The sequence below is a fragment of the Zonotrichia leucophrys genome, chromosome 7, assembly GCF_028769735.1.
Source record: "Zonotrichia leucophrys gambelii isolate GWCS_2022_RI chromosome 7, RI_Zleu_2.0, whole genome shotgun sequence".
Lineage (NCBI taxonomy): Eukaryota > Metazoa > Chordata > Aves > Passeriformes > Passerellidae > Zonotrichia > Zonotrichia leucophrys.
Window position 1 is genome coordinate 30,351,012 of NC_088177.1, and position 26,743 is coordinate 30,377,754.

At 54.1% G+C, this 26,743-nt stretch overlaps 1 protein-coding gene across 12 annotated transcripts in view; it reads left to right on the plus strand.

Annotated features, from left to right (window-relative positions):
* TNS1 (tensin 1) overlaps nt 1-25,377 on the plus strand; it is a 68,922-nt gene extending 43,545 nt beyond the window's left edge. For 8 of the 12 annotated variants that reach the window (XM_064718736.1, XM_064718738.1, XM_064718747.1 and 5 more), the window contains 15 exons: nt 6,072-6,250; nt 6,509-6,647; nt 8,960-9,052; nt 9,972-10,007; nt 13,522-13,720; nt 14,502-15,388; nt 16,723-16,809; nt 17,434-17,565; nt 17,980-18,072; nt 18,738-18,815; nt 18,904-18,975; nt 19,056-19,224; nt 19,493-19,561; nt 19,866-19,898; nt 20,927-25,377. In XM_064718736.1, the coding sequence (XP_064574806.1) occupies nt 6,072-6,250; nt 6,509-6,647; nt 8,960-9,052; nt 9,972-10,007; nt 13,522-13,720; nt 14,502-15,388; nt 16,723-16,809; nt 17,434-17,565; nt 17,980-18,072; nt 18,738-18,815; nt 18,904-18,975; nt 19,056-19,224; nt 19,493-19,561; nt 19,866-19,898; nt 20,927-21,071 (2,411 nt within the window). In that variant the 3' untranslated portion in view covers nt 21,072-25,377. The remainder of the gene's footprint in view (nt 1-6,071; nt 6,251-6,508; nt 6,648-8,959; nt 9,053-9,971; nt 10,008-13,521; nt 13,721-14,501; nt 15,389-16,722; nt 16,810-17,433; nt 17,566-17,979; nt 18,073-18,737; nt 18,816-18,903; nt 18,976-19,055; nt 19,225-19,492; nt 19,562-19,865; nt 19,899-20,926) is intronic. The other 4 variants (XM_064718742.1, XM_064718748.1, XM_064718739.1 and 1 more) reach the window with 3 other exon arrangements.
* The last annotated feature ends 1,366 nt before the right edge of the window (nt 25,378-26,743 follow it).

A 26,743-nucleotide genomic window follows, 5' to 3' on the forward strand; every position in this document is an offset into this window, starting at 1 on the left:
AGACTCCTTGTCCGTGCTGGATCTGGGCTTGGGACTGAGCCCCCTGCCATGGATGCCTGCAGGGCAGGGGAGCAGCCTGTGCTGCTCTTCTTTGCTGGGATCCTCCTTTGCAGCTTCCTGTCTGCAGCAGCATTGCCCAGAGGGGAAAAAGGGGTGGCTGAGGGTATCAAATCCCCCCCATCCTGTTAGGGTAACAGGGTTGGTCTGTCCCTGGTGGTGGGGCCAGTTGCTGGATCTCTGGGGAATATCTTTCTTTTGAGGAGAATATGGAGAGTTTGGGAAAATGTTTTAATCTCTGGCTGAGGTTGTCCTGCCTGGACCCCACTTGGACATGGTGTTCTCCCTGCCTGGAGCATGATCTGGTATAGGGTCCCGGCAGAGAACTTCACTTGTCTTGTGTTTGATGTCTCTGTGCTCGTCCCTGATTTCAGTCTTTTCTTTCCCCCCTGGATTTCTGGGTTTGGTGCTCAGACCTCCTCCTTGGGCAGCTGGAGTGCTGCTGGAGTGGAGACTAGGCTTTTGGGAACTAGGCTTTTGTCTGTCAGCTGTAGTTCTGCCCAGCTTGGCCCAGGGTGGTTTGAATCTGGACCTAGCTGTGGGGCAGTGGTCAGGGGCTGGGAAGACATTTCCCAGCCCTACCAGAGGGGTTTGGTGCTTGGCTGGGTGCACTGCTGAGTGTGGTGCTGTGGCTGGATGAAGGCATTAGCTCTGTGCTGTGGAGGGCAAGCTACACCCACCAATCCCCTGCGCTCCTGCAGCTCTAGCTTAGGGGCTTTGGGGACACAAGAGTGTCCCAGCTGCCCAGAAAGAAGGTGCCATGGTGCTGTGGCAGCTTGGTGCCCTCCCTTCCCACAGCTTCGGCTGCAGTTGTTCAATTGTGGAGTGACATTTGGGAAGGGTTTGGGGCTGTGGGCCAGCTCGTGATGCTGGGGCTTGGCAGCTCCGTCCCTTCTAACTCTGTGCTCAGTCCAGAAACTCGCTCGGCATTAGAGGGAGGGGGAAAAGGCTTGGCTGGAAAAATCCAACAGCATCAACCTCCCAGGAGTGGGAACTGAGTCACAGGGTGGGGGCAGGAGGGGCGCAAGTGGCAGGAGTGGGATTGAGGAGGGTCATAGAGTTATTGGAGGAAGTTTGCATCCATCTGGACCTGACCTCTGTGATCCAGATTAGATTCACAAAGGGTCACGGGACTTTTGCAAAGAATTTAAACAAACCTAAGGACACATGGATGCCCAAACTGCGCTGTATGTCTGGATTTAATATTATAAACAGCACATGCCTGCCCTCCCCTGCTGCCCCATAGGAAGAATTAAAATGGGCTGGAAAAGTAGACAGTTCTAAGGAGAGGAGGAAGAGTATTTGCAGTGTGTGGGAAATGGACTTTTGATGGTGTCTACCAGAAACATCCATCTCCCCAACCATGAATCAGGTCCTCAGGTCTGGGCTGGGGTTACTGTTGTCCTCTTGTAGCCACTGGGCTTCCCAGGGAGGAGAGGGGCATGTGGGGGATGGCCCCAGCCTGTGGCCACCTGTCCCTGCTGGAGCTGGGCCTTCTGTGCTGAGGTGGGGACAGCGCAGGCGGGTGGCCTGACCTCTGGCGGGAACGAGGTGTCCTGAAGGCAGCGCTGGGAGGGGACAGCCAGCGGGGACCGTGGGGCATGGACATGTTTGTTTACATTCCCTGCTGCTATAAATTGCCTGCGTGTCCTGGTGCAGAGATGAGGAGCATCTCGCACCTCCTCCCTTCTTGGTGGGGGAATGCTCCCATTCCTTTTTCCCACTGATGATGGAGGGGAAGACATGGCACAGGGCAGCGTTGGCATGCCCAGCATCTCCCCACAGAGGGCAGGTCGTCCTGTCATCCTTTAAGACCCCCTTATCTCCTAGCAAGGCATCTGGGACCACCCCATCTTGTCCCAGCCCTGAGCATTCTGTGATGAAGGGGACCTGCATGGTGCCATCCCTGAGAGGATGGTGATGGGGCAGTTGTGGTGTTGCACAAGGCTACATATGACCAGGGGCCACCATTGATTTCCCATATGGGTTTATGTGGTGCCTGCAGCCAGGCAAGTTAGCTGATGGAAAAGCAGCTACAAGCAGAGGCTGAGCTCCTTCAGACCCCAAATTACCCCAGACTCATCTGTTGGACCGCAGCTAATATTCTCTCTTCTTTCTCTCTCTCTTCCCCCGTGTTGTATCTCGTGACATTTGTCCTGTCTGCCCCTTCCTCTCTCTGTGGGGGACTGTGTCTGTCCTCTGTGACCTCCCACCCTCCTTGCACTCCCTGTCCTGGTATGCTGGCAGAGTACAACGCCAAGCTCAGGGAACTCAACAAGAGCACCAAAGTCCCCCGTCCTCCTCTGAGCCAGCAGCGGTCCTTCTCCGGTTCGTTCATTCTACCTCCTTCCCTTTCCCTCCTTCCTTGTTCTCCAACCTTCCCCATGCATCCTTCTCCTTCCATCTCTTGCATTCTTCCCCCCTCTCATCCTTCCTTCCTTTTCCCATCTTTTCTCTCTCCTTCCCCGTAATCACTCCCTCCCTCTCATTCTTCCTTCCACCTCTATGCATGCTGAGTGATCTGTGTGTTGCATGGATGTGGGATGGAGGGAGGCTCAGGAGACCATTTCCATGCAGGAATGATCCCTTTTCTCAGCAGAGTGATGGTCAGGGCTCCCATTGAGCTCCTCCAGTGATGGGGGAGCCCCTGGCCCTGGGTACAGACTCCTCTGCCCATGCTTGGTTTTGCATCTCATCCAAGCCTGGCACTGCTTGCTGGTGGGGCTTTCATTGCTGGGCCAGTTCTGGACCCTTGCTGCATCCCCTCCCAGCTTTGCCCTGACCACAGCTTACCCCCTTGGGAAGCAAGGGCTGGGATGCAGGTCCACAGAACCCAGATATAGCCAGTTGTCAGCCCAGGAGGGTCTCTCCTATGTCAGTTTAGGGATCCCCATGTCTTGGTGTGCAGCTGGAGGGTGTGGGCTGCTGAGGCTGGGTTTTATGCAGTGTGACTCTTGCTCCTTGAAGGTGAGTTTGCCCTGGGTGATGTGTGCTGGTGACCTGCTTGGTGCTTGTGCACCCACTTGTTGCAGGGCAAGAAGGTGGGAGATGGAGTGGGGAGTCACCATCTTTCTGTGTGACCTTTCTCTCCCCACTGGCACCTCGGGTTTCTCCCCAGGAGGACCAAAGAAGTTTGAACCCTCCCAGTCCTCAGCACAGAGTAAGGTATTTTATCATACCCATTTGGGGTAATCAGGCAGGATGTGGGGAGCAGTCTGTGCCAGGATGGGGTGAGTTGGGCTCTGGTGAGGAGCAGCACAGGACAACATGGCAGACAGGGAGTGAGTTTACATCTCTCTTCCCTGGGTGTTGCGTGTCCCCATTCACATCCCAAGGGCCTTGGGATATTTCTTTGTTCTTTCCTGTCTACTGTGGGGGTATGACCTGGCTCTTGCCAGGCAGTAGTTCTAGCATCTCATTGCCTAAAAGCAGCTCCCTCCTCATTTGGCCTAAAACCTGGCTCCCCAGATGCAAAATTACCTGGGTTTGCCATCGCTCCTGTTTCCTCCTTCCCCAGCTGTTGTGCTCCCTGCCCTTCCCCAGCCCTAGAGCTGTGCTGAGTGTGAGGGCAGTGGGTTGGTACTAGGTTAGCTGTAGGTTTTGGGTGAGAGGGTGAGGAGTGGGGTGCAGGCTCCTGCTCCCCCTTTGTGAACAGGAATCTGCCATCCTGCAGCCAGCCACGGCGTCCTTGGGACTCCAGTGACAGTACCGTGGCTAAGGGAGGCTGTGTCTGCTGAGGGGGCAAAGCAAGCTGGGGAAAGGAGAGTTTGTTTTTCAAGCATAGTTTCCATCCCATAAATCACCCAGGGGGTCGGGGGAGCCATGCTCAGAGCCTGGGTTTCCTCCAGGCTTTGCTCTGGGCGGCCTGTGAAGTTTCCCACTCTCCGCTCCTGAACAATGAGTCCCTTTTTTCCCTTCTCCTCCCTCCCCTCCCTGTGGCCCCGGCCACTTTCCATGTCTGGGGAGCGGAGCAGCCAGGGCTTGCTGAGCTCCTGGGTGTCCCAAGGGGCCAGATCCAGCACCCTGTGGTTTGGTGACGTGAAGCCCTGGGGACGGAGCAGGGGAGGGAGTCCCATGCTGCAGATGTGGGATGTGCACTGATAGCCAGGCTCCATCCATCTGCCGAGTTTAGTGCTTCCCAAATGGAAACTGCAAAGCAAGGCAGGCGTGCACAGCTGGAGGAGACAGTCCCTGCCTCTCTGAAGTGCTTGGGCCCTGCAACTCACTTTGGAATGGGCCAAAGGATCCTCCTGTTGATGCTCCTGCAGCGTTCAGGAGAACCCATAGTGCACAAAGTGGAAGGAAAAAACAGAAAATATGAGAGTTTACTTTTTTCTCCTCCACTATCTTGTTTTTCCCTGTGCTCACAACTGCAGGCTTCAGTTTCTTCTTTTTTTTCTTCCCTTTAAGTGAAGAGCAGGACAAAAGATACGGGGTGGCCCTGTGCAATGCTGCCCATACCTGCAAGACAGCTTCCCAGGGACCCTCCCGGTCCCCCTGTTCTCTCCACGGGTCCTTTTAATGGCCATCTCCCGTGCCGGTGAGCACCTGCAGAAAGGATCGGGAGTTGTGTTTCAAAGCTGCTCTTAGTGGAATTTTCCAGGCCGCCTCTGCGGCTGGAGCCAGCCCCGTTGGCTCGCGTCCCCCGCCTCGCAGCCTGGCCGCCTCTCCCCCCGAGCCGCGATTTTATTGTTGTTGCCATTCACTGGGCTGATTATTTAGAAATGCGCCCGGGCCACCTCCTTCCCCGCTGCCCTGGCAGCCCTTGCCCCGGGCCGGGAAGGCTCTGGTGTGTGTGCTGAGCAGCCAGGAGGGGAGGTCAGCGTGGGTCCCATGCGGAGCCCCCGGGAGTGAGGGGAAGCAGCTGATGGCTGGTTTTCCTCCGCCAGCCCGTGGGAAAGGAGTTGGTGTTTGAAAAGTGCATTTCCTGGAGCGTGATGCTGGCCTTTCTCCTTTTTTTCTTTTTTTTTTCTTTTTCTCCTTTTTCTCTTTTTTTCTTCCCTAATGTGCTGACCAAGGGGAGCACGAGTGCTCAGCGATTGTGGGAAAAGTAGAGGGGACAGTGTTGTCACCTCTGCTAGTGGGTAGGAGTGTCTCTGAGCTGTGCCCATGGTACTCAGTGGGGTTGCTGTGCACTGAACTCAGCACCATCATCCATGAGCCCAGAGTAACCTCTTAACCAGACGAGGTGGGATAGAAAGTGTGTTTGGGTACTGTCAGGTGCTGGGAGAGTTGAGCTGCCCTGCCCTGTGCCAACTTTGTGTTCCTGGGCTTTATCCCAGCCAAGGAGATCTCCACAGCCCAAGAAACCCAATCTCCTGTGATGACTTGGTCGCTCTGTTCTTCCCCCCGCCTGTGGACATTGGTGGCTGGGATCTGGGAAAGATGTTTGGGGGGAGATGGAGGGGAGATGCTGATCTCTCCTTTTAGAGAGGCTTTACACTGGGGACAGAGCAGCAGTGTTTTATTTAGGGTTCCCTGCACCATTTCTCTGATAGGTTCTTTCTTCTTTATACAGTGTTCCCTCTGCCTTGGGGATTCACAAAACCAGGCTTTTTCCACTGCTGTGGTTGAAGCCACATCTGGCTGTGGGTGCAGGGATGCAGGCTGAATACAGCTGTCCTTGTGCTGGCTGATTTGGTCATTTCCCACTATGATGCTGTCGGAAGGCCCTGTTGCTTCCCTGCTCTGCAGGGATGGGCTGTCTGGACTAATCTCAGGATGCTTTTGCCCCTTGCACCCACTGCTGGAGGTTGTCCCTGAAAATCTAATGGTGCTTGGGAGGGCTAGTGCAGCATTTCAGCCACTAGCCACAACCCTGCCTTGCTCTATCACCTGGTCTGGGGTCACTGTTGTAGTGCGTATTTGCCCCAGCTACCCATGCTGGTCTGGGGCTTTGATGCAGGTGAGTGCTGCAGCTGAGACCTCTCAGGTCAGGCCTGAAGCATCTCCTGCTGGTCTCCATCTCAGCTGGCAGCTGCTCACCCCTGTGCTGCCCTGTGCTTGCCCTGCAGGGGCGCAGTCCCGGGAGAAGCCTCTGGAGGAGAGCGCTGTCCCTGCCCGCAAGCGGACTCCCAGCGACAGCCACTATGAGAAGAGCTCCCCGGAGCCGGGCTCGCCCCGCAGCCCCACCGTGCTCTCTCCTGAGGTGGTCAGCACCATCGCAGCCAATCCTGGAGGGAGGCCCAAAGAGGTGGGCTGGAGCAGAGGACTGCTGGGCTGGGGGATGGCTGACTGGGGAGACGTGCCTCCAGGGAGGGGGATGGCTTGGTCGGCATTCACGGCATCCACGGAGCTGGGCATCAGTGATGGTGTTTGTGGTGGTGGGGTGGTGGTTAGCAGGGAGGAGGTGAAACCCTTCCCTTTTCCTCCTCTGCCCTCTCCTTGGGGTGTCCTAGAGGTTTGTGCCCATCATGGGGATGGGACTGACTCTTTCTCCTGCTCTCCCCAGCCTCACCTCCACAGCTACAAGGAAGCCTTCGAGGAGATGGAGGGTGCCTCCCCCACCAGCCCACCCTCCAGCGGCGGTGAGATTTCTCCCCCCACCCCAGCCTTCCCTGTGTCACCACAAACCCCTTACTCCAACACCTGTAAGTGCCACGCCTCTGGGAGGCAGAGGGGCTCGGTGGGTGGCTCTGGGCAAGCCAGAAATTTGCCAAGGGTCAGGCAGCTCCAGGTTCCAGACACCCACCACCATGTTAACCACTCCTCCTCTCCATCCTCCTTTCTCCTCCCTATCCTGCCACTCCATGCTGCTGTCAGCATCCCATTTACTTCAGCACCACATATTTGGCACGCTCTTCTTGGCTTTTCCCCACTCTCTACTCACTGGGGTATTACTTTGCTGAGATCCCAAGGTGGGATGAGAAGAGAGGCATGCTATGACCCCATCCCGTCCTGCATCTCCCCATTTTTCTTACTGGCATGGCATGAAGAGAAGCAAAACTGCAGTGGCAGGCGAGTGGGAGGGAGGCAGGAGGGACTGAAGATCAGGAGGGCAGACTCACACCACATCACTTCTTGCTCACAGTTTCAAGGGCAGGAGGGGCAGAAGGCTGGGATGCCCTTTGCATGCTGCATCTTTTGCTCTCTGCTCCTCCAGCGCAGTGTCTCTGTTCTGACCTACCCTCTCTGTCACGGTGGGTTTGTGTGGACTGGGTTTGTGTGACCAGCTTGAGCAACGAGCCCTGAGGAGCAGCCACATGTCAGCACAGCACGACTCGGGCCAGAGCAGTGCAATGGAGCAGCCAGTCAACTGGGAAACCCATTGAAAAGATGACAGCCCCCCATCCCCTCTAAAACACTTCTGTAGGCTGAAGGCTGAGGGATGCTCTAGGTTGGGGATGCTTGGGCTGAGCACAGCCCCTTCTGATGCCATGGTTGCAGTGAAGCCACCTGCCCCCCACAGCTCAGCCTATGGGGCTTGGAAAAGTTAACAATTTTCTTGGGTACTGTTGCTCTTCCTTCCCTGCAATCCTCTGGTATTTGAACCCTGTCTCTCAGGATGAGTGTGGGAGCATTGCTGGCTGCTTGGCAGCTTGGAAATGGCCCTGTTGTTCCTGGGGACTGAGAGCTCGGCCCGGGGCAGCAGCAGCTCCTTTGGCAGTGGCTCAGTGGCTTTGGGAGATGAGTCACTTGCAGAGGTGACGGGAGCAGCCTGGCTGGGGTCGTGGCCCCGAGACCGTGCTGCTTATCCAGCACCAGCCAGGGAAGCATGGGAAGCTTGAAGCTGCAGCTTTCAGGCTTTGCCAAAGTGGTCCTGAGGGATACGGGAGCAATTCCCCTCTGTTGGAGATGGTGGTCCTGGGAGAATTCCTGGCCCTGTGAGGACACTGCTGCTCATCAGCCAACTGAGGTGCGAGCTGACACTGTGCCTTGGGGTCAGCTGGATCTGAGGGAATCAGATGCTCACTGGGGAAGGTGCTGCTGTCTTAGTTTCCCAGGAACTTGGCTGCTCAGCTGCTCCAGCCCCAGGCTGCTGGGTGGACCTGGCCTCGGGGCAAGGGTCTGGCTTTCCTCTGGACCTCCCACCACCCACTGCCTCCCTGCCTCGCCACAGGCCCTGTGCCTGTGCCACCAGTCAGAGACATTCAGACACTGCTGGAGGCTCGTGCCCTTTGGTCTCTCTTGCTGAACATGATGCCCTGAGGTTTCCCCTAATACAGGAAAATACAGCATCAGGGAGATGGGGTAAACCCAGTGGGTAGGAGGGGGAGGAGGTGCAATCTGCTTGGGGCGGCCTGCCCTGCCCTGTGAAACCCCATGCCATCCATACCATAGCCATACACACATACACAGCTCCTCCTGGTGTGTATGTCTGGGCACAGGGGTGCAGAACTCACATGTACATTGCCAGCCCTCTGTGTGAACATCCTCATCCACCCATTGAGCTGGTCTGGAGGGCAGGGGTTTTTTGGCAGTCCTTCTGTCCCTTTTGTGGGGCTGATGAGCTGCTCTGGACAGCTGGATTCCAGCTCGGCCAGATGTGGGGATTGGCAGAAAGGAGTTCAGATGTGGGAGAGCTGGGCTGGGATGGCTGCTCACATAGGGGAAATGAAAGGGGCTTCATGTCTTTATGGTGGGACTTCATGGGATGGTGCTGGGAGATGGGCCTGTCCTGGTGGGAGTTTCCCCCTTTCTCCATCCTGCCAGCTTTGCAATGGGGCAGGGGGCTTGTTCCCAGTCATCTCCTGCCCTGTGTCCTCTCCCAAATGAAGAGGGGGATCAGCATCTTTCTGCAGGGTGTTGCTTCATACAAGGACATCTTGTGTTCTCAGCAGCCCTTCCTTGCAGCTATTGGGTGGGATGGGTTACAGGGTTCTGAACCCATGGGCAGCTCCAGCCTTTCTGAGGCATCACCTCCCACCCTGCTCTAACATCCTTGTGTCCACTGTGCCAACAGTGCGTTCTCCCCCTGGCCTGGCCAAGACCCCGCTCTCAGCACTGGGGCTGAAGCCCCACAACCCGGCTGAGATCCTGCTGCATCCAGTGGGAGGTGAGTGCGGACATGAGTGGGGACTGCAGGCAGATCTTTGTGTGGGGGCATCTGTGAGGATACCCTGGAAGGGTCCCTCGTTTGGAGAAGGCACTTCCAACCTCCCTTTTGGGGCCAGGTGGCCGTGGGGGTCCTTGTTGCCTTTTGTGGGGCCTCTGGGACAGTGTAAGTATGTGGGATGTTTGTCTGCTCTGGGGGGCTCCACGCAGTAGGGTCTTCAGCAGTGAAGGCTAGCAGATAACCCTGTGGCCCTGTTTCCTGCTCAGCCCCATACTCTTCACTCTCCCACCCCCTACATTCCTTCTCCTCCTCCCTAGGACAGCTGGAGACAGTTTGCTCTCTGGGAGTTGGGCCTGTCAGCCAGAACAATATCCAGAGCTCTTTCTATCCTGGACAGCAGTATTTTAAGTGCAAAGGCCCTGCTGTCCTAGGGACGTGTCCTGGAGTAGCCTGCCAAGCCAGACCTTACTGCTCTCCAGCACCCAGGGCCCCTTCCTGAGCCAGCTCAGGGCTGAGTGTGACCTCCTCAAACCCATCTAAGCTTGGGGGCCAGAGGTTGATTGAGCTCATACTGTAAGACCCTTATCCCTCTGCCCTCAAGGGTGAGCTGATGCTTTCTTGGTTTTTGCTGGGCTTTTGGGAGCAGCCCTTTGGTTACTCTCTTCTGCACTGTTCCCTCTTTCCCATCTGAAGCCAGCCTCCTGCGTTCTGGACATCATTTCTGGGATGTTGATGTGATGTGGGGGTGTCTGAGGCTGGGTGTCAGCTTGGAGCACTTCCAGTGTGGGCCTCTCCTTTGTGCTGTGTGTGCCCCTGCGTGAGCAAGGCAGAGCTGCTTAACTCTGATTTCTCTTTCTGTCTTGCACCTCCCTTCCTCCTCTCCCCCCTCCCATCACTCCCCTGCCCCTCCGTCTCTCAGAGCTAGAAGGGGAAGCGGGCGGTGACTCTGAAGAAGGTAAGAAAGGCTTTTCTTTCTCTCTATCTCTCTTCCTCATGCAACCTCACTGTTGGACTGTCCCTCAGAGCAGGCCCAGGTGTCCGTTCCAGCAGCCTTCCCTTGTGCTGTCCCTCAGGGATGTAGGAGCCTGAGTCTTGCCTGTGCTGCTCCCTTCAGAGAAGGGGCACAGCATGCCTTGTGTCGTGGTAGGATTTCTCAGTGTCCAAGTTGGACCTGGAGGTCTGTCACACTGTGTGTCAGTCATCCCTGGGGACTGAGAGCTCCTGAATATCTGTCACACTGTGTGTCGGTCGTCCCTGGGGACTGAGAGCTCCTGAAGGTCTGTCCCACTGTGTGTCGGTCGTCCCTGGGGACTGAGAGCTCCTGAAGGTCTGTCACACTGTGTGTCAGTCATCCCTGGGGACAGAACTCCTGAAGGTCTGTCACACTGTGTGCTGTCATCCCTGGGGACTGAGAGCTCTTTGTCAGTGAGTCGCATCCTTACTGGTGGCACGCTGGGGATGCTGGCACGCTACAGCCAGCTTTGGATGAGCCTGTCGGGGATCTGGGAGCAACAGCCCCTGTTTTAGTCTCCTTCCCTCCCCTTTTGGCTTTGCTATTGCCATTCAGAGTGAAAATAAACCAAAGTGCAGCACAAAAGGTCAGCAGGCGCAGAGGCCACCAGTGTGTTGCCAGCACGGCCGGCTGGGCAGTGGTGCAGCACCAGCAGCTGGTGCACATCTCCTGCCCCTCAGGCAGCTGCCCAAATTCCCCCCAGCTCTCCTGTCTCTGGGTTGTGCCGCTTTGGGGATGCCAAGGGTGGGGCTGAGCTGGGACATCAGTTCAAGTGTGGCTGTGCTGACGGTGCAGGCACTGTGGGCTCTGGGATGGCACATCTCGTGTGGGGACAGAGGCTTTGGGAGTGGCTGTGATTCCTTGGAGTGCTGCCTGCTAGGTAACGGTTGTTGGGTGGTTTTGCTTCCTCCTTTATTGCATTTTTGCGCTCTCTGAGCTGGGTTGAGGAACTGTATGTTCAGGATGGGTTTTGGGGAAAGAGTGTCTCTTCTTGGTGGGTGTGGTGCTTCCTCTAGCCCTAGCAGCCATCAGCATTTCTCCTTGGAAGTTTCTCAAAATGCACACAACCAAAATCTGAACACTGTGTCATAGTAGAGAAAGTATTTGCTTGAAAAAAATGTTCTACTTTCAGAACTGATTTTTCAGTTATGGCTTTTGGGTTACATTAAAGGAAGCAAAGCTGGGATAAAACCAGGCTTTTATCCCATAAGTTCCCTCAGTCTTTACCATTTCTATGCAGCTTTAAGCTTCCAAAGACTAAAACATTGCCTCTCCTCTCCTCTCCTTCCCACTAAACCCTCAGGAGCTCAAGCTGTCCTGCATCTCTGTCCCCTTGCATGATGGTTGTCCCCCAAGCAAGGATGTCCAGTGACTCCGCACTGCCCAGGCTGAGTGGCCACCATGGGCCTCTAGCCCTGCTTCATCCTCTGTGAAATGATATTTTTGGGCATTGAATTTATAGTTCTGAGAAGGGACTGGTGTTTTGGCTTACTGCTGGCTCAGGGCCCTCTGCACTTAGCCACACATTCCAGGAGCCACACTTCACGGGCACAGTCCCTGCCCCTCCGTGCTCTGCCTAGCACATCCCAGCTGGAATGGCTGCCCTCTGTATGGGCTCGGAAGATGCTTTGGCAGTGTGGGAGCTCAGGATGTGGCTGTCAGCTCTGAGGAGGCTTTAAAACAGCCTGACACAGATGCATCACTGGGGATTTCTGGCCAGCGTGCAGCCGTGCTTGGATTTGGGATTCCCAAACAAATGCCCATCTCCTTGGTGACTCAGAGTTTCTCTATTTTCCCACCCATTTTCCCATCTCCGGAGTCCCTTCCAAAAAAACACAAGGAGGCAAGATCAGATTTTTCAGCCTAAAAAAATCCTGCCTGAAACTTTCTAACTTTTCTCCTGTCCTGCATTGAATCAATGTACTGGAACCTGTGCCCAATGCCACACACCTCACTGTGGCACAGCCCTCAAGCCCCCTGCTCCTGCCTTTTTGGGAGGGGTGGCATTTTCACAGCCCTATGGTTCTAACCTCTTGCAGGCTGACTCATATGTACTGTCTGGCTAATTTTAGTCTGGGCTGGGGAGCTGGGAAGGGGAAAAGTGAGTAGCTGTGAAATTAATTTAATTACCTAAGCTGCAATGGATTTCTTGCAGCTGCCCTGGGTAGTGCCTCATCCCTGTCACTCAGGATGTCCTGCCTTAGATGCTGGTACCCAGCCTGTGCAGAGATCCGCGGTCTGGTTTTGGCTCAGATCTTTCCTAGGGTTGTTGGCCAGGGACATCAGCCCAAGGGAGGGACTCCTCCCCTCTCCATAGGTAAATGCAGCACAGAGATGCTGTGGGGGAAGGAGTGGGACCTATGACAGTCTTTTTCCTTGCATGTGTCTGCTCCAGCTCAGAACGTGGAGCTGTGCATTGGCGTTGCTGATGGTGAGCAGGCCAGCTTGCCAGCAGGCTGAGCCAGAGCCCAGCCGTTATGACTAATAATAACAATAATAATGTTTGTAATGCTAATTACTACTGCAGAGCTGCTTTGGGCATGGCCAGCCTGGAGGCAGGGACCAGCAAGGCTGCCTGGCCCATAGGATTTGATGCCAGTGGATCTTGTGTAGGGCAGGCTGAGGTGTGACATGGCTGCGGGGCTTGGGGGAATGGGACTGAAGCTGCAGCCCCTTGCTCTGGTGCAGCTTTTGGTGGGGCTGCAGCTTCAGTCTGCAGCCTGTGGGGCTGTCACAGGGATGGGGTCCAGCCTGGGTGGAACAGGAGGTAGGGGACAATGTATAAGAGAGGACTGGCTCTGGTGTCTGCCATGGCTGGTAATGGCCAGCCCAGCCCGCTGCTCCTGGCACGGGACGGCTTGGCGGCTCTAAAGGAAAATTGCTTTTCTTGCTCGTGGGCTCTGGTTTCAAGCTGGGCTGGGAGTGAAGTGTTGGATGCTGCAATGGAAATAGCTGGAGTTGCCCTCTGGTCTGCTGCTGGAGATGGCTGGCAGAGGTGGGCTGCAGGGAGCACAGGGCAGTGTCATCAGTGCTGTGTGAGTCAGCGCAGGCTGGGCAGTGTCACTGGCTCTATTTTTAGGGGCTGTGGATGAACAGGGAGCAGTACGTGTTCTCTGTGGCATCCTGGGTGGGAGGGATCCTGACTCAGAGCAGGGTGAAGGGGCTGTGGCAGGCAGAGGGATCGTGGTCCCATGTTCCAGTCCCCTCAGAGAAAGAGGTGATTCCCCTCCCCGTGTCCTGGCTGGGGTCTTCAGCATTCTTGAAGCAACTTCAAGGTCTTGAATGAGCCAGATGTGGTTTTGTGCAATCCCTGGTGGAAGAGGTGGGGAGAAATGTTCAGCTGGAGGAGGTCAGCTCAGGCACCTTCACTGGTGTGAAATGTGGGTCCTGGGAATGGTGTGGCCCCTTTTCCATGCAAGCTGTAGGCTCATCTGTTTTCACCTCTCTCTTGCTGCAGAGCCCAGGAGCTATGTGGAGTCAGTGGCGCGCACGGCCACCACGGGCAGGGGAGGGACACTGCCCGCTGCCCAGCCCGCTGCCCAGCCTGCTGCCCAGCCCGCAGGCCCAGAGGTGCCCACCAGGAATGGCACTTTCTCCAACTCCTTCATCGCCCCCAGCCCTGTCTCCACCAGCAGCCCTATTCACAGCATGGATGGGTAAGGCAGTGGGAGCACGTCCCAGGGGCTGGTGGGGCTGGGGCTGAGCCCTGCCTGGTGCACAGGCTTAGAATCACAGAGTCACAGAGTCATTAGGGTTGGAAAAGACATCCAAGATCCTCATTGAGTCCAGCCAACACCACCAAGCCAACTAAATCAGAGCACTAAGTGCCATATTCAGTTGTTTCTTGAACGTCTCCAGGGATGGTGCTTGTTCCCACATGGAAACTGCCTTTGCAAAGACCCCCATCTCTCCATGCAGAGTTTGGGTATCCCAGCCAGCTCTACACTTTGGTGTCCTGAGAACACAAATCTGGGTCACTGCTGGTTACTTGGTGGTTACTGGACCTCAGAAACCTCTCACCTCGCCCCTGGAATTGGAAGAGAGATGGGTTGTGCTAACCCCTAGCCCTGTGTTAGGCTGAGCGTACGTCCTCTGGGGTGAGATGAAGCCATTGTCCCTGTTCCCTGTCTACCCTGCCCACAAGATGTTCTGCAACCACACAGGCTGGCAGGGCAGGATAAATCAGGGGTTTGCTGGGAGCAGAGCTGGAAAATCGCTCTGTTCCCCAGAGAGACATACTTTGGGATTTATGGTGGAGCTAAAGCTGTGTCCATGAAGCTGACTGGACCCATCCCATGGTTGCCTCTGAACAACCAAGTAGCTGACTGGCTCCATGCCTCAGTTTCCCTGTGTGCCACATGCAGAAAGGTGCCAGTTCCAGTCAGCAGCAGGAATGAGTGATGGAACTGAATTCTGGCTTTCTTTGTCTCTCCCTAGGGCCTCCCTCCGTAGCTACCCATCAGAAGGCAGCCCCCATGGCACGGTTACACCTCCCCATGCCTCAGCTGAGCCCTTGTACCGCTCGCCTGTTGGCTCACAGATGCCCTCTGCTCACAGCAGCTACCAAAACTCGTCTCCATCTTCATTTGCAATGGTCCAAGGAGGGGTCCCAAGCTCAGCATACAGCAGCCCTGACTACCCTGATGGCCGAGCTGCTGGGCCAGAACCCAGAATCCTTCAGCCAGAACCCCAGGCTCGGCCACAGCCACAGGTCAGTGTGGTGGGGGTCCACACCCTGCCAGGGAGCCCCCGCAGCCTGCACCGGACAGTGGCTACCAATACCCCGCCCAGCCCTGGCTTCGGGCGAAGAGCCATCAACCCCAGCATGAGCGCTGCTCCCGGCAGCCCCGGGCTGGGCAGGCATGCTGTGATGGCCCATGGCAACCTGGTGGCCCCACCAGGCAGCCCCAGCCTGTCCAGGCACCAAGCAGCGGCAGCCACATCCCCTGGCAGCCCCCTGTATGGCTACTCCAGCCCAGAGGAAAGGCACCTGACCCTGTCTCGGCAGAGCAGCTCCTCTGGCTACCAGCCTCCCTCCACGCCGTCCTTCCCTGTGTCCCCGGCGTACTACCCCGGCACGAGCACGCCGCACTCTTCCTCCCCGGACTCGGCTGCCTACCGCCAGGGCAGCCCCACCTCGCAGCCTGCTCTGCCCGAGAAGCGGCGCATGTCGGCCGGGGACCGCTCCAACAGCCTCCCCAACTATGCCACTGTCAACGGCAAGGTGTCCTCTCCCCTCTCCAGCGGCATGTCCAGCCCCAGCGGCGGGAGCGCCGTTGCCTTCTCCCACACTCTGCCGGACTTCTCCAAGTTCTCCATGCCAGGTAAGGGATGCTCTTGGAGGTTCCTGCGTCCCCCTGCCCTACTCAGGGCTCTCCCCTCCTCCTCCTTGCTGGCTGTCAGGAAAGGGATTGCAGCCGTGTCCTGATTTACCCCTCCTGTCCATCCGCAAACCAAAGGCACCGCTGGGGCTGGGGCCATTTCCTGCGCTTTCTGACAAATCCAAACAGGAAAAGCACCGACTAGCATCTCTGGCATAAACAGCTTCCAGAGATGTGTGTGAGGAGATGAAAGCTCCTGGAGGTGATTTTTCTCTGCCGTGGGGATGCAGTGACCTCTTGGCCTCATTCCCAGAGGGCTTTACCCCACTGGGACCCCGCTGCCTCCTCATTTCCAATGGTGCCGTGCCCCAGGTGCCATCCTGCCTGGTACACTTTTGCCAGCTCTGGTTACAGACACCTTGGTGACGTCAAGATTGGGCTGATAGGAGCAGGGGAATAAAGCTGTGGGGCAGCAGTGGCTCCGGCTGCTGGGCCAGTTTCCCTGCTGAGCAGGCAGCCCTTTGTGGGCACTCTGGCACTCGTCCTGGCCCTGTGACTTCATGGCCAAGGACCTTTCCCAGGGGGGAAGCATGAGCAATTAAAACCTGTAACAATTAACAAGCAGCTTGGAGAGGGGAGTGAGCCCCCTGCCTCTCCGAAGGTGACCAGATTGCTGAGGGCTGATAACATGTCTCCAGCAGAGATGCTATCCAATCCTCTTGGTTGTTTGGCTGGTTGTTTTTGGAGAGCAGGTGATTGTAAATGTTGCCTGAGTAAATGACAGCTTCACAGCCAGAGGACCAGCTCCCGTTGTGGCTGTGCCTCTGGTGGGCACTGAACAAGGCACAGTCAGGCTGGGGCTCTTTGCCTAGGGTAGATTGACCTGTCCATTTCCTCTTCTCAGAGCAAAGATAAGGGAAGAAATTTACTTTTATGAAGTGTGATCCAAATCTTGAACATTAGAGAGCAGTGAAGGTCCTCTGAAGTCAGCATCTCTCTGGCACCTCTGGACATACTTCTTTCCTCCAACAGTTTTTATTTCACCTGGCCATCTTCTTTTAAATAAAGAATTCCCATTTAATCTCTGGCTGTGTGCCATAGGGGCTCATCTGACACACAGCCCTTTGAGGCCCCTCGTGCTTAGATTTAGCTTTAGATGCCCAGCAGCCCCATAAGCTCCAGGTAGTGATCAGCCTGTCTGGGTATGGGGAACTGGGCTGAGGTTGGTGCAATGGGCTGGATCTGAAAGGAGGTGGACTGGATGCTTTGGCTGGATGTAGAGTTTCAGATACAGCATCTTTTAACTTTTTTCTTGTCTTTTCTTCCCTTTCCTGCAGACATCAGTCCTGAGACTCGTGCCAATGTCAAGTTTGTGCAGGATACTTCCAAGTACTGGTACAAACCAGATATCTCCAGGGAGCAGGGTAAGTAGATGACATAGGATTGGGAGTTGGGGTGTGTCTGGGATCACAGGGATTACCAAGGATTTCCTTTATGGATTGGGTTGAGAGTGAAGGTTTATAATGACTGCTCAGGCTGCTGCAGATGTGGGATTGAAGCCCCATTCAACTGCAGGTTTGTGTGATGTGGGCTCTTCAAACCTTCCTCTTGGTAGAAGAGCTCCAGTCCCTGCAGTGTGCAGTGGATCTGTGTTTGCAGTTCAGGGTGCAAAACACCTGGCTGTTGAGCTAATAATGCTCAGAGGTATCTTGGAAACATGGCTAAAAAGAGTGGGGAGAACAAGGAGGCGGCAGGATGCCTTCAGGGGCATGGTCCCAGCATTTGGGCCTTGGCTCCTGCTTGCTCTGCAGTATTTGGTTGCTCAGACATAGGCAGGGTGGGAACTGGGGATGCTGACACAAGGGCAGGGGAGGTGGGGGCAGATGAGCCTGAGCCTGGCAACCCACTCAGCCATGCAGGAGGCACGGTAACATTGTGGTGCCTGGCTAGGAGCGCTGGGGCACTCCATCCAACCCACACCTGCTGGTGTCTTCAGGGTGTGTTGGTTCTCACTGTGCCTGTCTGAGCTCTGCCATTCTCTCCTGCAGCCATTGCCCTGCTGAAGGACAGGGAGCCGGGGGCTTTCATCATCCGGGACAGCCACTCCTTCCGGGGAGCCTATGGCCTCGCCATGAAAGTTGCTTCTCCGCCTCCCACGGTCATGCAGCAGAACAAGAAAGGTATTGTGTGCCCTTCTCCTTCCCACGCCCAGATGCCTTCCATCGTTCAGCCAGGGCGAGCGGGCAGCTGGGGCTGCTGAGCCAGTCGTGCCCTTGGGTATGTGCTGATGTGGCAGGATCCCTGCCTCCCAGGGCACAGGGAAGCACCAGGCATCCTCTGCCCTGAGCTGTGGAGGGCTCAGGAGCACCTACATCTTGGACTTTGGTATATTAAAATGGGTACAGCCTCTCCAGCCCACCGGCACTGTGGTACAGCTTGGCTTGAGGTTGACCATGTGCAAAGGGACAGATTTGAGGAGGGTGTGTGTAGTGTTAGGGACCCATCTCTTGAGCTGGAGCACTGGTTCCTTAATGGTACTGCATAGTAATAGGAGGAGGGTGGCTGTGGTGTGAGAACCTCTCATCTCTTCCCAGGAGACTTGGCCAATGAGCTGGTGAGGCACTTCCTCATCGAGACAAGCTCACGAGGTGTGAAACTAAAAGGATGTCCCAATGAGCCTAATTTTGGTAAGTGCCCCCAGCGTGCTTTCCACATGAGGGGTTGGGCTGGGAGAGCCTTGCCTACTATCAAAGCAGAACTGTCTGGGAGAGCCTGTTACTGCCTCCTGTCTCTGTGTAACTGAATTGTGTGGGCATTTGGAGCCTCTGTGTTCATGCACACTCATGAGAGCACACAAACGTGCCTGTATGCATTGGTACATACCTATCTACACACACATGTAGGACAGCTGATGCTGCTGGGAGGGTGGAGGGCAGGGGCTCCCCTTGTTCCATTTATTCCATGACTAATGTTGTCTGAGGAGCTGCATGAAGACCTCTGCTGCACTTTTTGTTCCTAAAGTGGTCCTGGCACCTCTCTCCCCTCCCTGAGCAGTCTGTGGAGGGCTACCCAGTGGTTTCAGTGAGAGGAACTGCCACATCTGGCATTAGGACCATTAGTGAGGAAACCCACCTAAAAGCCTGTTTCCATCCCCCCAGAGCAGTGGTGACCTAATCAGGGAAAGCTGGAGTGTCTTGTTCCTTTCCCTGGTTAATGGTTATCATACTTTGGATTGTGCGGTTCCATAGCCCAATGATTTTGCAAAAGGATCATTGTATTAACCCAGTAGGTGCAAGCAATTCTTCATCTGGCAACACTGGCCCTGTGCTGACCATCTTCCCTTTCTCCCCAGGCTGTCTCTCAGCGCTGGTGTACCAGCACTCCATCACGCCCTTGGCCCTGCCCTGCAAGCTGGTCATTCCTGACCGAGGTAAGAGCATTGCTTCTGTCCTCACAGCCTGCCGGGAGGGGGTAGGTTTCCAAGCAGGGAGCATCAGTAACCATCCCATGTCTCCTAGATCCCATGGAGGAAAAGAAAGACTCTGCGTCAGCCACCAACTCAGCCACGGACCTCCTCAAACAGGGTGCAGGTGAGTTGAGAGGGGTTGTCATGGGGTGAACTTGGCTTGGGAGAACTGCCTGACTCCATGTCTGCTGTCTCCCTTTGCAGCCTGCAACGTCCTCTTCATCAACTCAGTGGAGATGGAGTCTCTGACGGGCCCCCAGGCCATCTCGAAGGCTGTTGCTGAGACGCTGGTGGCTGACCCCACGCCCACAGCTACCATTGTTCACTTCAAAGTCTCTGCACAAGGCATCACCTTAACAGACAACCAGAGGAAGTAAGAGCTTACATGGCCACATCTCTGGCCAAAAGCCAGTGTTGGCTCATTCCCAAAGCCAGCAGGGCTATGATTAAGAAAGTGTGTTGGTGAAGGATGTCCCTGGGATGGCATCAACCTGGTCATGGACATGGCTGGGCTTTGTCCTTGACTCTTGGAACATCCTATGGGAGACCTATGGCAGTGTCCCCTGGGCTGGTGGAGCTGGGTTGTGGTGAGACAGTGGTGGAGCTTCCCTGGCCCTGATATTCCCCATTTTGTGTTTCAGATTGTTCTTCCGAAGACACTACCCCCTCAATACTGTCACCTTCTGTGACTTGGACCCCCAGGAACGAAAGTGAGTGCCCTAACCTGGGGGGAATGCATGACCCCCACCCTCCTCTAGCCTCCTGGGTTGCTTGGAGCAGGGCCTTTGCTTGCTCTCTCCTCTGCTCTTGCAAAGAGAGAATGCAAGGTCCCCTTGGATACTGTGATGCAGTGTCACCTTCTTCTGGTGACTTTTTGGTGTCTCCAAACACCTTCATGCTGAGGGAGAGGTGCACCATTTTTTCATAAAGCCAAGCCTGTGCAAAGCCATCAGGCCCTGTCTCTCTGTGGAGTGCAGGAGGGACCATCTCTCACACCTTCTCTTCTCCTTGCAGGTGGACTAAAACTGATGGCAGTGGCCCAGCCAAGTAAGTACTTTCTGTGCTTCCCAGCAGATTTCTCCCAGCTGCTGTTGAGGTGACTTCTGCCTGTGTTTGAGCACTGGCTGGGAGATACCCTGTGCAGGGTGTCCTGGCTGTGTTTGAGGTGGACTCAGCTCCTCACTGCAGGAGTGTTTCACCCAAGCATGAGATCATAGTCTTGGGAACTCAGGATGCATCTTTTAGTCCCAGATTCCTAGTTAGAGGAGGCATGGCTCTTGCTGAACTGACCAAACTGGAAACTCTCCCAACATTGGGAGAGTTGGGGAGTCATTGGGAACCAGCTTATGGAGCAGAGCTGGGGTTATGCTGATGGTATGTGAGCTACTGCTCATCTCTTTCCTTTCTTCCTGTCCTGACCCATGGGAGCACAGAGATGTTGGCTGAGCCCATTTGCAGGGGCCAGCTCCCACTAATTTTAGCCATTGTGTGAGCAAAGGGGTTTTTATTAGGATGTCCAGCTGCTGGGATATTTCCCCTCCCCAATTAGAAATGCCATAGCCTGGGCCTGTCTCACATTCTGTTCCCCCTGTATTTATAACTTGAGTTTGCACATTCTAATTAAAAAAAAATAAGGGACATTTTATTCATCAGGGGAGAGACAGACAGAAATAACCAGATGGTCTCATTCAGCTTCCTGTGTCCTTGCATGGCCTTCATCTCTTGGAGGGTTTGCCCCAATGGCCAGCGCATCTCACCTCTGGTTTCAAGAGGCCAAACCAAGGCAATGCTATGATCATCTGGAAGGTTCCTTCTTTGGGATGGGCTTGGGAAGGGTGGCAGAGATGTTCAGAGCAAGGGTGGTTGGGTCAAGAAATGATTGAAACTTTGCCTTCAAAGAAACTGCAGCAAAGGAAAGAGGAGATGGGCCTTCATGCAGGCTGGTTTGGGATGTATCCCTCTGTGTTGTGAGACGTGGATGTTAAAGAGAGGAAGTGGGACAAAACCATGTTGGAAGAGGGTGGTGATAATCTGTGCAGGAGTAATATTGAGGCTCTTGCCTTCTCCCCACACAGGCTCTTCGGATTTGTGGCCAGGAAGCAAGGGAGCACCACAGACAACATCTGCCACCTCTTTGCCGAGCTGGACCCAGACCAGCCAGCTGCAGCCATCGTCAACTTTGTCTCCAGGGTCATGCTTGGCTCCGGCCAGAAGAGATGAGCTGGCACTTGCGGGTGATTCTTGAATTTTGGAGAAGGACTTGGAGCTGATCCGAGAAGGAGTGTGAGGAAGTGCATTGTGGGAGAGGGAAGTGAATTGGGGGGGGGGGGAAGGGTTGGAATTTTGGAGGAAAACAGCAAACAACAAAAAAACACCAACAAAACCCCTAAAAACTCAACACAAGCCAAACACACATGCAGAGGAACCAAAGCCACGCACCTACGAAGGAGAGCCACAAAGTCACGCCAGAGGGGATGCATGTCCCATTGCAAGGAAGGTGACCAAAGCAAAGGCGGCAGTGAGAGGTGTGTTTCCAGCTTTCAGCATCATGGCCTCAAGTGGTGACATCCATTTGGGACTGAATGTGGGACCATGACTGGTGTTTTCCATCTGGAAAAAAAAGAGGCAACTGACAAAACCCATGGAAGAAGCTTCATCCCAGCAGCTCCATCTGCTGTGTGTTTGAACTGACCTGTAGGAGATAATGGCATGCACTGGGTCTATGGGACACCAGAGGAGATGCTCTCAGAAACCTTCCCTTGTCCAGCTGCAGAGGAGGGTCCTCACTGGTCCCTGTGCATCCCCTAAAACCTGCTCACGACCTGGTAACTTGCTGGGGACATGGGGAAATTGGTCCTGAACCTTCCAATCCCTGGGGAGCTTGGTCATGGGCTGACCTTTGCTGACCCAGAGGCCAGCACCAGTCACAGGTGAGACGCTGTGAGTCCACCCAGAGAGGGGGGTCATGCTGTTTCTCCACTTCTCCAGGGGTTCTTGTGCCCCCCAGCCTGTGAGGAGGTGTGGGGGCTCCTGCCACCCAGCACTTGGGAAAGGTGGATACTCCCCAGGAACCTGGAGGATGCAGAAAGTCGCCTCCTCTCCCGTCTTCCTATTTTCCCTCCCGTCACTAGTCCTCTTTGACAGTTTTCTCCTGCGGCCTGTCACATTCTCCTAACACGAAAAAAAAAAAGCAAAACAGAAAGGAAAGGAATAGTTGTAATAATAATAATGATTATAATAATAGCGGATGCTGGCACAGGTGGGTTCCCTGTGCAAAGCAGCAGACCCGTGGCTACCCCTATCTAGCTCTTCGGAGACACGCAAGCGGTTTTTAAATTGCATGGACATTCAAGTTGCACGAAAGGCAAACGACTACAAGTAACTCAGGCGCTTTTTTTCTCCTTTTGTTTTGGAGGCCACGTTAAAAAAAAAACAAAGAAGGAAGAAAATTAAAAAAACAAGAAAAAAAAGAAAGGGGCCTGCAGTGGCTGGGCAGCCTTGGCTCAGTGGGGAGGTCACAGGTCCTCTGAGAGCCACCCTGGTTGACGCATGTGTACCCCCTAAACCATCTGGTTAGAGGTTATGCCCCTGAAATGCACCATAGTTTTGCAATGATTTCAGTGCTGTTGGCTTTTCCCTTAGCTTTGGTAGGTGAGGAGGGCAAGTTGGGTGGAGAGAGGGGCAGAGGGCCTCTGTGCCACTGCAGGGGGAGAGATCATGGTGGGGGTGCAGCAGGTGGAGGTCCCGGCCCCATGGTGCTGGGGAGGGGGCAGAGGATGTTTCGGTCACATATGCAGGTTTAGGGCAGGGGGAATGGTCCAGCTGGAGCTGCAGGGTCATTGCTGAGCCCTCTGCTGCAAATATTCCCCCTGAGAGCTTTTTTAGACAAAGTTTTCAGTTCAAAGTGGCCCAGATAGTCTTTTGGGGACAAAAATTAGACACATAGCACTGCAGTCCCCTGGAGAGCTTGTCTCCCGTGGACCACCCTTGCCTTGATAGCTATAATATATATACAGGCTATACTGACAAAATACTGTAAGCTAATGAAATTTTAAGGAGGAAAAAAAGGTTAAATTTACTCTCCAAAAATATTTATTTTCGCCATATCGCTTTCTGCGCATCATATCTCCCCCACTATATCCCCCCCTTCCCCTGCCCTGGGGAAACACCTGCATGTTAAAAGAAAATCCAGAGCAAGGCAAAATACAGATGGGGGAAGAGGCGGGGGCCCCAGAGCGGGGTGGCTGCGTGTGAGCAGTGCGTGTGTGCGGGGTGTGTGTGTGCGTGTGGGGGCGTGAGCGGCGTGCCAGGGCCACGGGCTCTGCTGATGGACTGAGGTGTGAAAGGAGGGGTAGCGAGGAGCTGGTTGTGAGATGGTGGTGGGACAGGAGGTCCTGGGAGGGCTTTCCCCCTCCCCGGCTCCCTGGCCGCACGGATGCAGAGATCTTTTAATTTTTGACATTTCTAAAAAGTGATTCCCTCCTTCTGCGAAATTCAAGCGAGACAAGAGATGATCTCACCCGTAATCTCCTCACCCTGCCATTCACCCATCAGAGAAAACACTGTGTTTATAGATATATAAAGATATATTTTTGAAAGCCTCTATTTTTCAGACTTGGTTTTCTCACTGCTAAGAAAAGAGATTATAATAATGTAATTTTATTTTCATCTGCTGCCTTGGAAACGTGCTTGGAACTCCTATTTCTCTTTATCTCCCCATACAAATGAAGCAGATCTAAGCACCCCAGAGATGTTGCATAGAAGTCAACCCCAGCAGATACCTGCCAATAGCATCACACTTGCTTCGGGCCCTGAGCCTCTCCCGGCTTCCCCACTAATCCACTAGCTGAAAATTTAGACAGTATCCAAATCACTAACAAAATCATCTGATGACTGTATTATTTTTTAACACACAGCTAATCACCTTCCAATGATGTAGCCGGGTGTTTATCAGCTCCCTTTAAAGGCACTTTTTTCCCCTTTAACTCCTTTTTAAAAGAAGGTTTTAAGGTGTAACAACCCTTTCTGTCCCCGGGAGAGACCATCAGCAGCATTTAGGATTGCCCAGGTCCTGGAGCTGGGGGGGACCTAGTGTTGATATTTTTTCCTTATGAAAGGGGCAGAAAATACTCTTTGAGGTTTTTTTTTCCTTTATTTTTTTTTTAAGTGCAGTCATGTTATTTGAGATTCGAGCTTGCACGAGTTAAGCCCAGCATATGTTTCATTGTAATCACACTGCCGTTGTCAGCAGCCGGATGGTATCTCTCTCTCGCTCACACACACACACACACACACACACACACATACACACACACATCCCTCCTTCCTACACAAAGAACTGCATATATTCTTGCCAAAGATATCCTTAAAAACGCACTTTTCCCCACATATATATAGATAGATATATATTATTTTTTTTGTGTGTGTGTAAATTTATTGTACGTGCCCTTTTTGTGTCAGTTTGTTCTTTGGAGAAGCCCATCCTGCCTTTGCTGTCGATATTGCTGTCTATTGGGAAATGCTCCCTGGGGAGGTAATTTGCTGTCTGTCCTGCTCAGTGGCACCTGCAGTGCACAAAATGTGGGGTTCCCATTCAATGGGGCTGCCTCTGGCTCTGCCCCTGGGAGCTCTTTTGGGAGATGATCCATGTCATCAGCTGGTGATAGGATGTACCATTGCGTGGTCTTCACCAGCCCCTCATCACGGGTGGAGACAGCAGGGCTCATGGTTTTGAGCAGAGTTTGGGGTTGCTCTGAATGCAGCATTTGCTGGCTGCCTCCTGGTCAAATTACACATGGAAAACAAACCAGGTAGGGAGACAAAACCCAACCCAGCCTCTGGGCATTGATTTTTTCAGTGAATTCAACCGCCTGAACCAAAGTGCAAAGTAAATCCCCACCCAGCAGGTCGGGCAGGTAAAGAAACCAGTTGCCCCAAAAACCCCAGACAACAGCATCAACAAAAGGCAACCCTTCCCATTGGAGCAGGCAGGATGATCAGACAGCAAAGGAGCCCGCAGGGGCTTGTTTCATTTTGTTCGTTTGTTTTGCAAATTGCGAGGTTGGTTTGGGGTTACTATTTTTTTTTCTTTTCCTTAAAAAGGAAAAAAAAAAAGAAAGAAAAAAGGAAGCAATATGACGTTTCTGTTGGCGGATCCTGTGCCGCTGTGTTATGCGTGGGGTTTTTTTTGTTGTTGTTGTTGTTGTTGTCTTTGTTACTTTGGGAATGTTACAGATTTATTTGCTAATCAGTGTTAACAAACAGTTTCAAACTTTTAGACTCGCCCATTTCTGTGTATTTATATAGATGGAAAAAAAATACATTATATTTTGTATCTTTATGCCCATAATGTTGTCGTGCGTGTAAGGATGGCTTCGGTCGCACCATGTCCGTGTGTGAATGTCACTCCGCTGTTGTCTTCCCATTGTACAGATGTCGGATTCTTTGCAGTTCATTGTATTGCTTTATAAAGTGGTAAAAACAACAAAAAAAAGAACCAGTTATATAAAATATACTGTTGCTTGGAATGCCAGCTTGGTGTTTGGATTGCTGGAAATGCATCTTGAAATTTAAGGGAGCATAGGAATAAATGCTCTGGTGTTTTTGCACAGGGGGAAAACAACCCAAACCCATGTGAAAGCTGGTGAGTGCTGTTTTCTCCGGGCTGTCGTTGCCCCTGTTCCTCGATGGCAGACTGGGGCCCCCGGACAGACGCCGGGCGGTGGGTGTGGGAAGAAGGAGGGGCTGTGCTGCTGCTTGTCAGCCTCCAGCTGCAGCTTGTGTTCACCAGATGCTGGCTAACCAGACAGCCCCCAAACTTCCGACACTGCTCCAGCTCCAGCCTGGGCTTTTGTTTACCACCAGGGATCTCTCCAGCTTGCCCTGCAGGCACTGGGTGCTCTTCAAGTCCTGTTGCTTTTTTCCAGGTTGCCTCTAGGTGCTGTCTGTTCAGCCTTGGGCAACCCTTTTGGGGCCATCTCCCACAACAGGGTAGGATGATGCTTGTGTGGGGTCTTTGCCTTTGCTGAGGTGGCAGTTTGGGCTCTGCTTCCATTAAATCCCACTCCCCTATGCCTTTCAGAGCCATCCTACTCCCTTGTGCCTGGCAAAACTTCCCTCAAAGTCTCAGGCCAGGCTTTTCCAGCATTTGCGTAGCATTTCCCAGCATCTGTCAGAGCACTCAGCCCCTGGCTCTCTGGCTCCTCTCCTTCCTCTCCTTGCTGAGTTGGTGGCCAAGACCCAGCCCCCTGCATGGATTGAGTTTAATTATACAAGAAATGTCAGCCAGAGCAGCGGCAGTTTCTCTGGCGCCAGCACTGCTGTGGCTCAGAGGCTCAGAGTTTCTCCCGGGGGCCGGCAGCACTAAAAATACCTCTTGCCTTTCTCTAAAATAGCTGCAGGGCGAGGGGCGGATGGCGGGGACTGCCTGAGTGGGGACCCCGTGCTGTGGGGCTTGTCCCTGGAGGCAAAGGCAAGAGAGGTAAAAAAGGAAAGGGGCGGAGATGGAATGGTTTCTCTGAGATAGCCGTGGGGCTGTGGGTGGGCACCCAAGCCACCAAGTGCCCTCCAAGCCAGGCTCATCACGGAACCTTTGAGATACCTGGCATCCGCCAGCCTTGGCCTCAGTTGTCCCTCATCTACCTGCAGGCAAGACAGGACCTGCAGCCTCTTCACCCTTTCTGACACTGCAGGGATGGTATTTTCTTTCTAGCTTCTCAGTTTTGTTTCTTCCCTGATTCCTGCTGGAATCCCCAGCACCCAGCACCAGCCACTTTCCCATTGCTGCTGTTCCTGCCTGGCTGGGATGGCCACTGCAGAGTATCCCTGGGCAGGGAGGAGAGGCAGTGAGTGCCTGGCGAGGTGGCGCACGCAGGCTATTTGCTGCAAGCCAT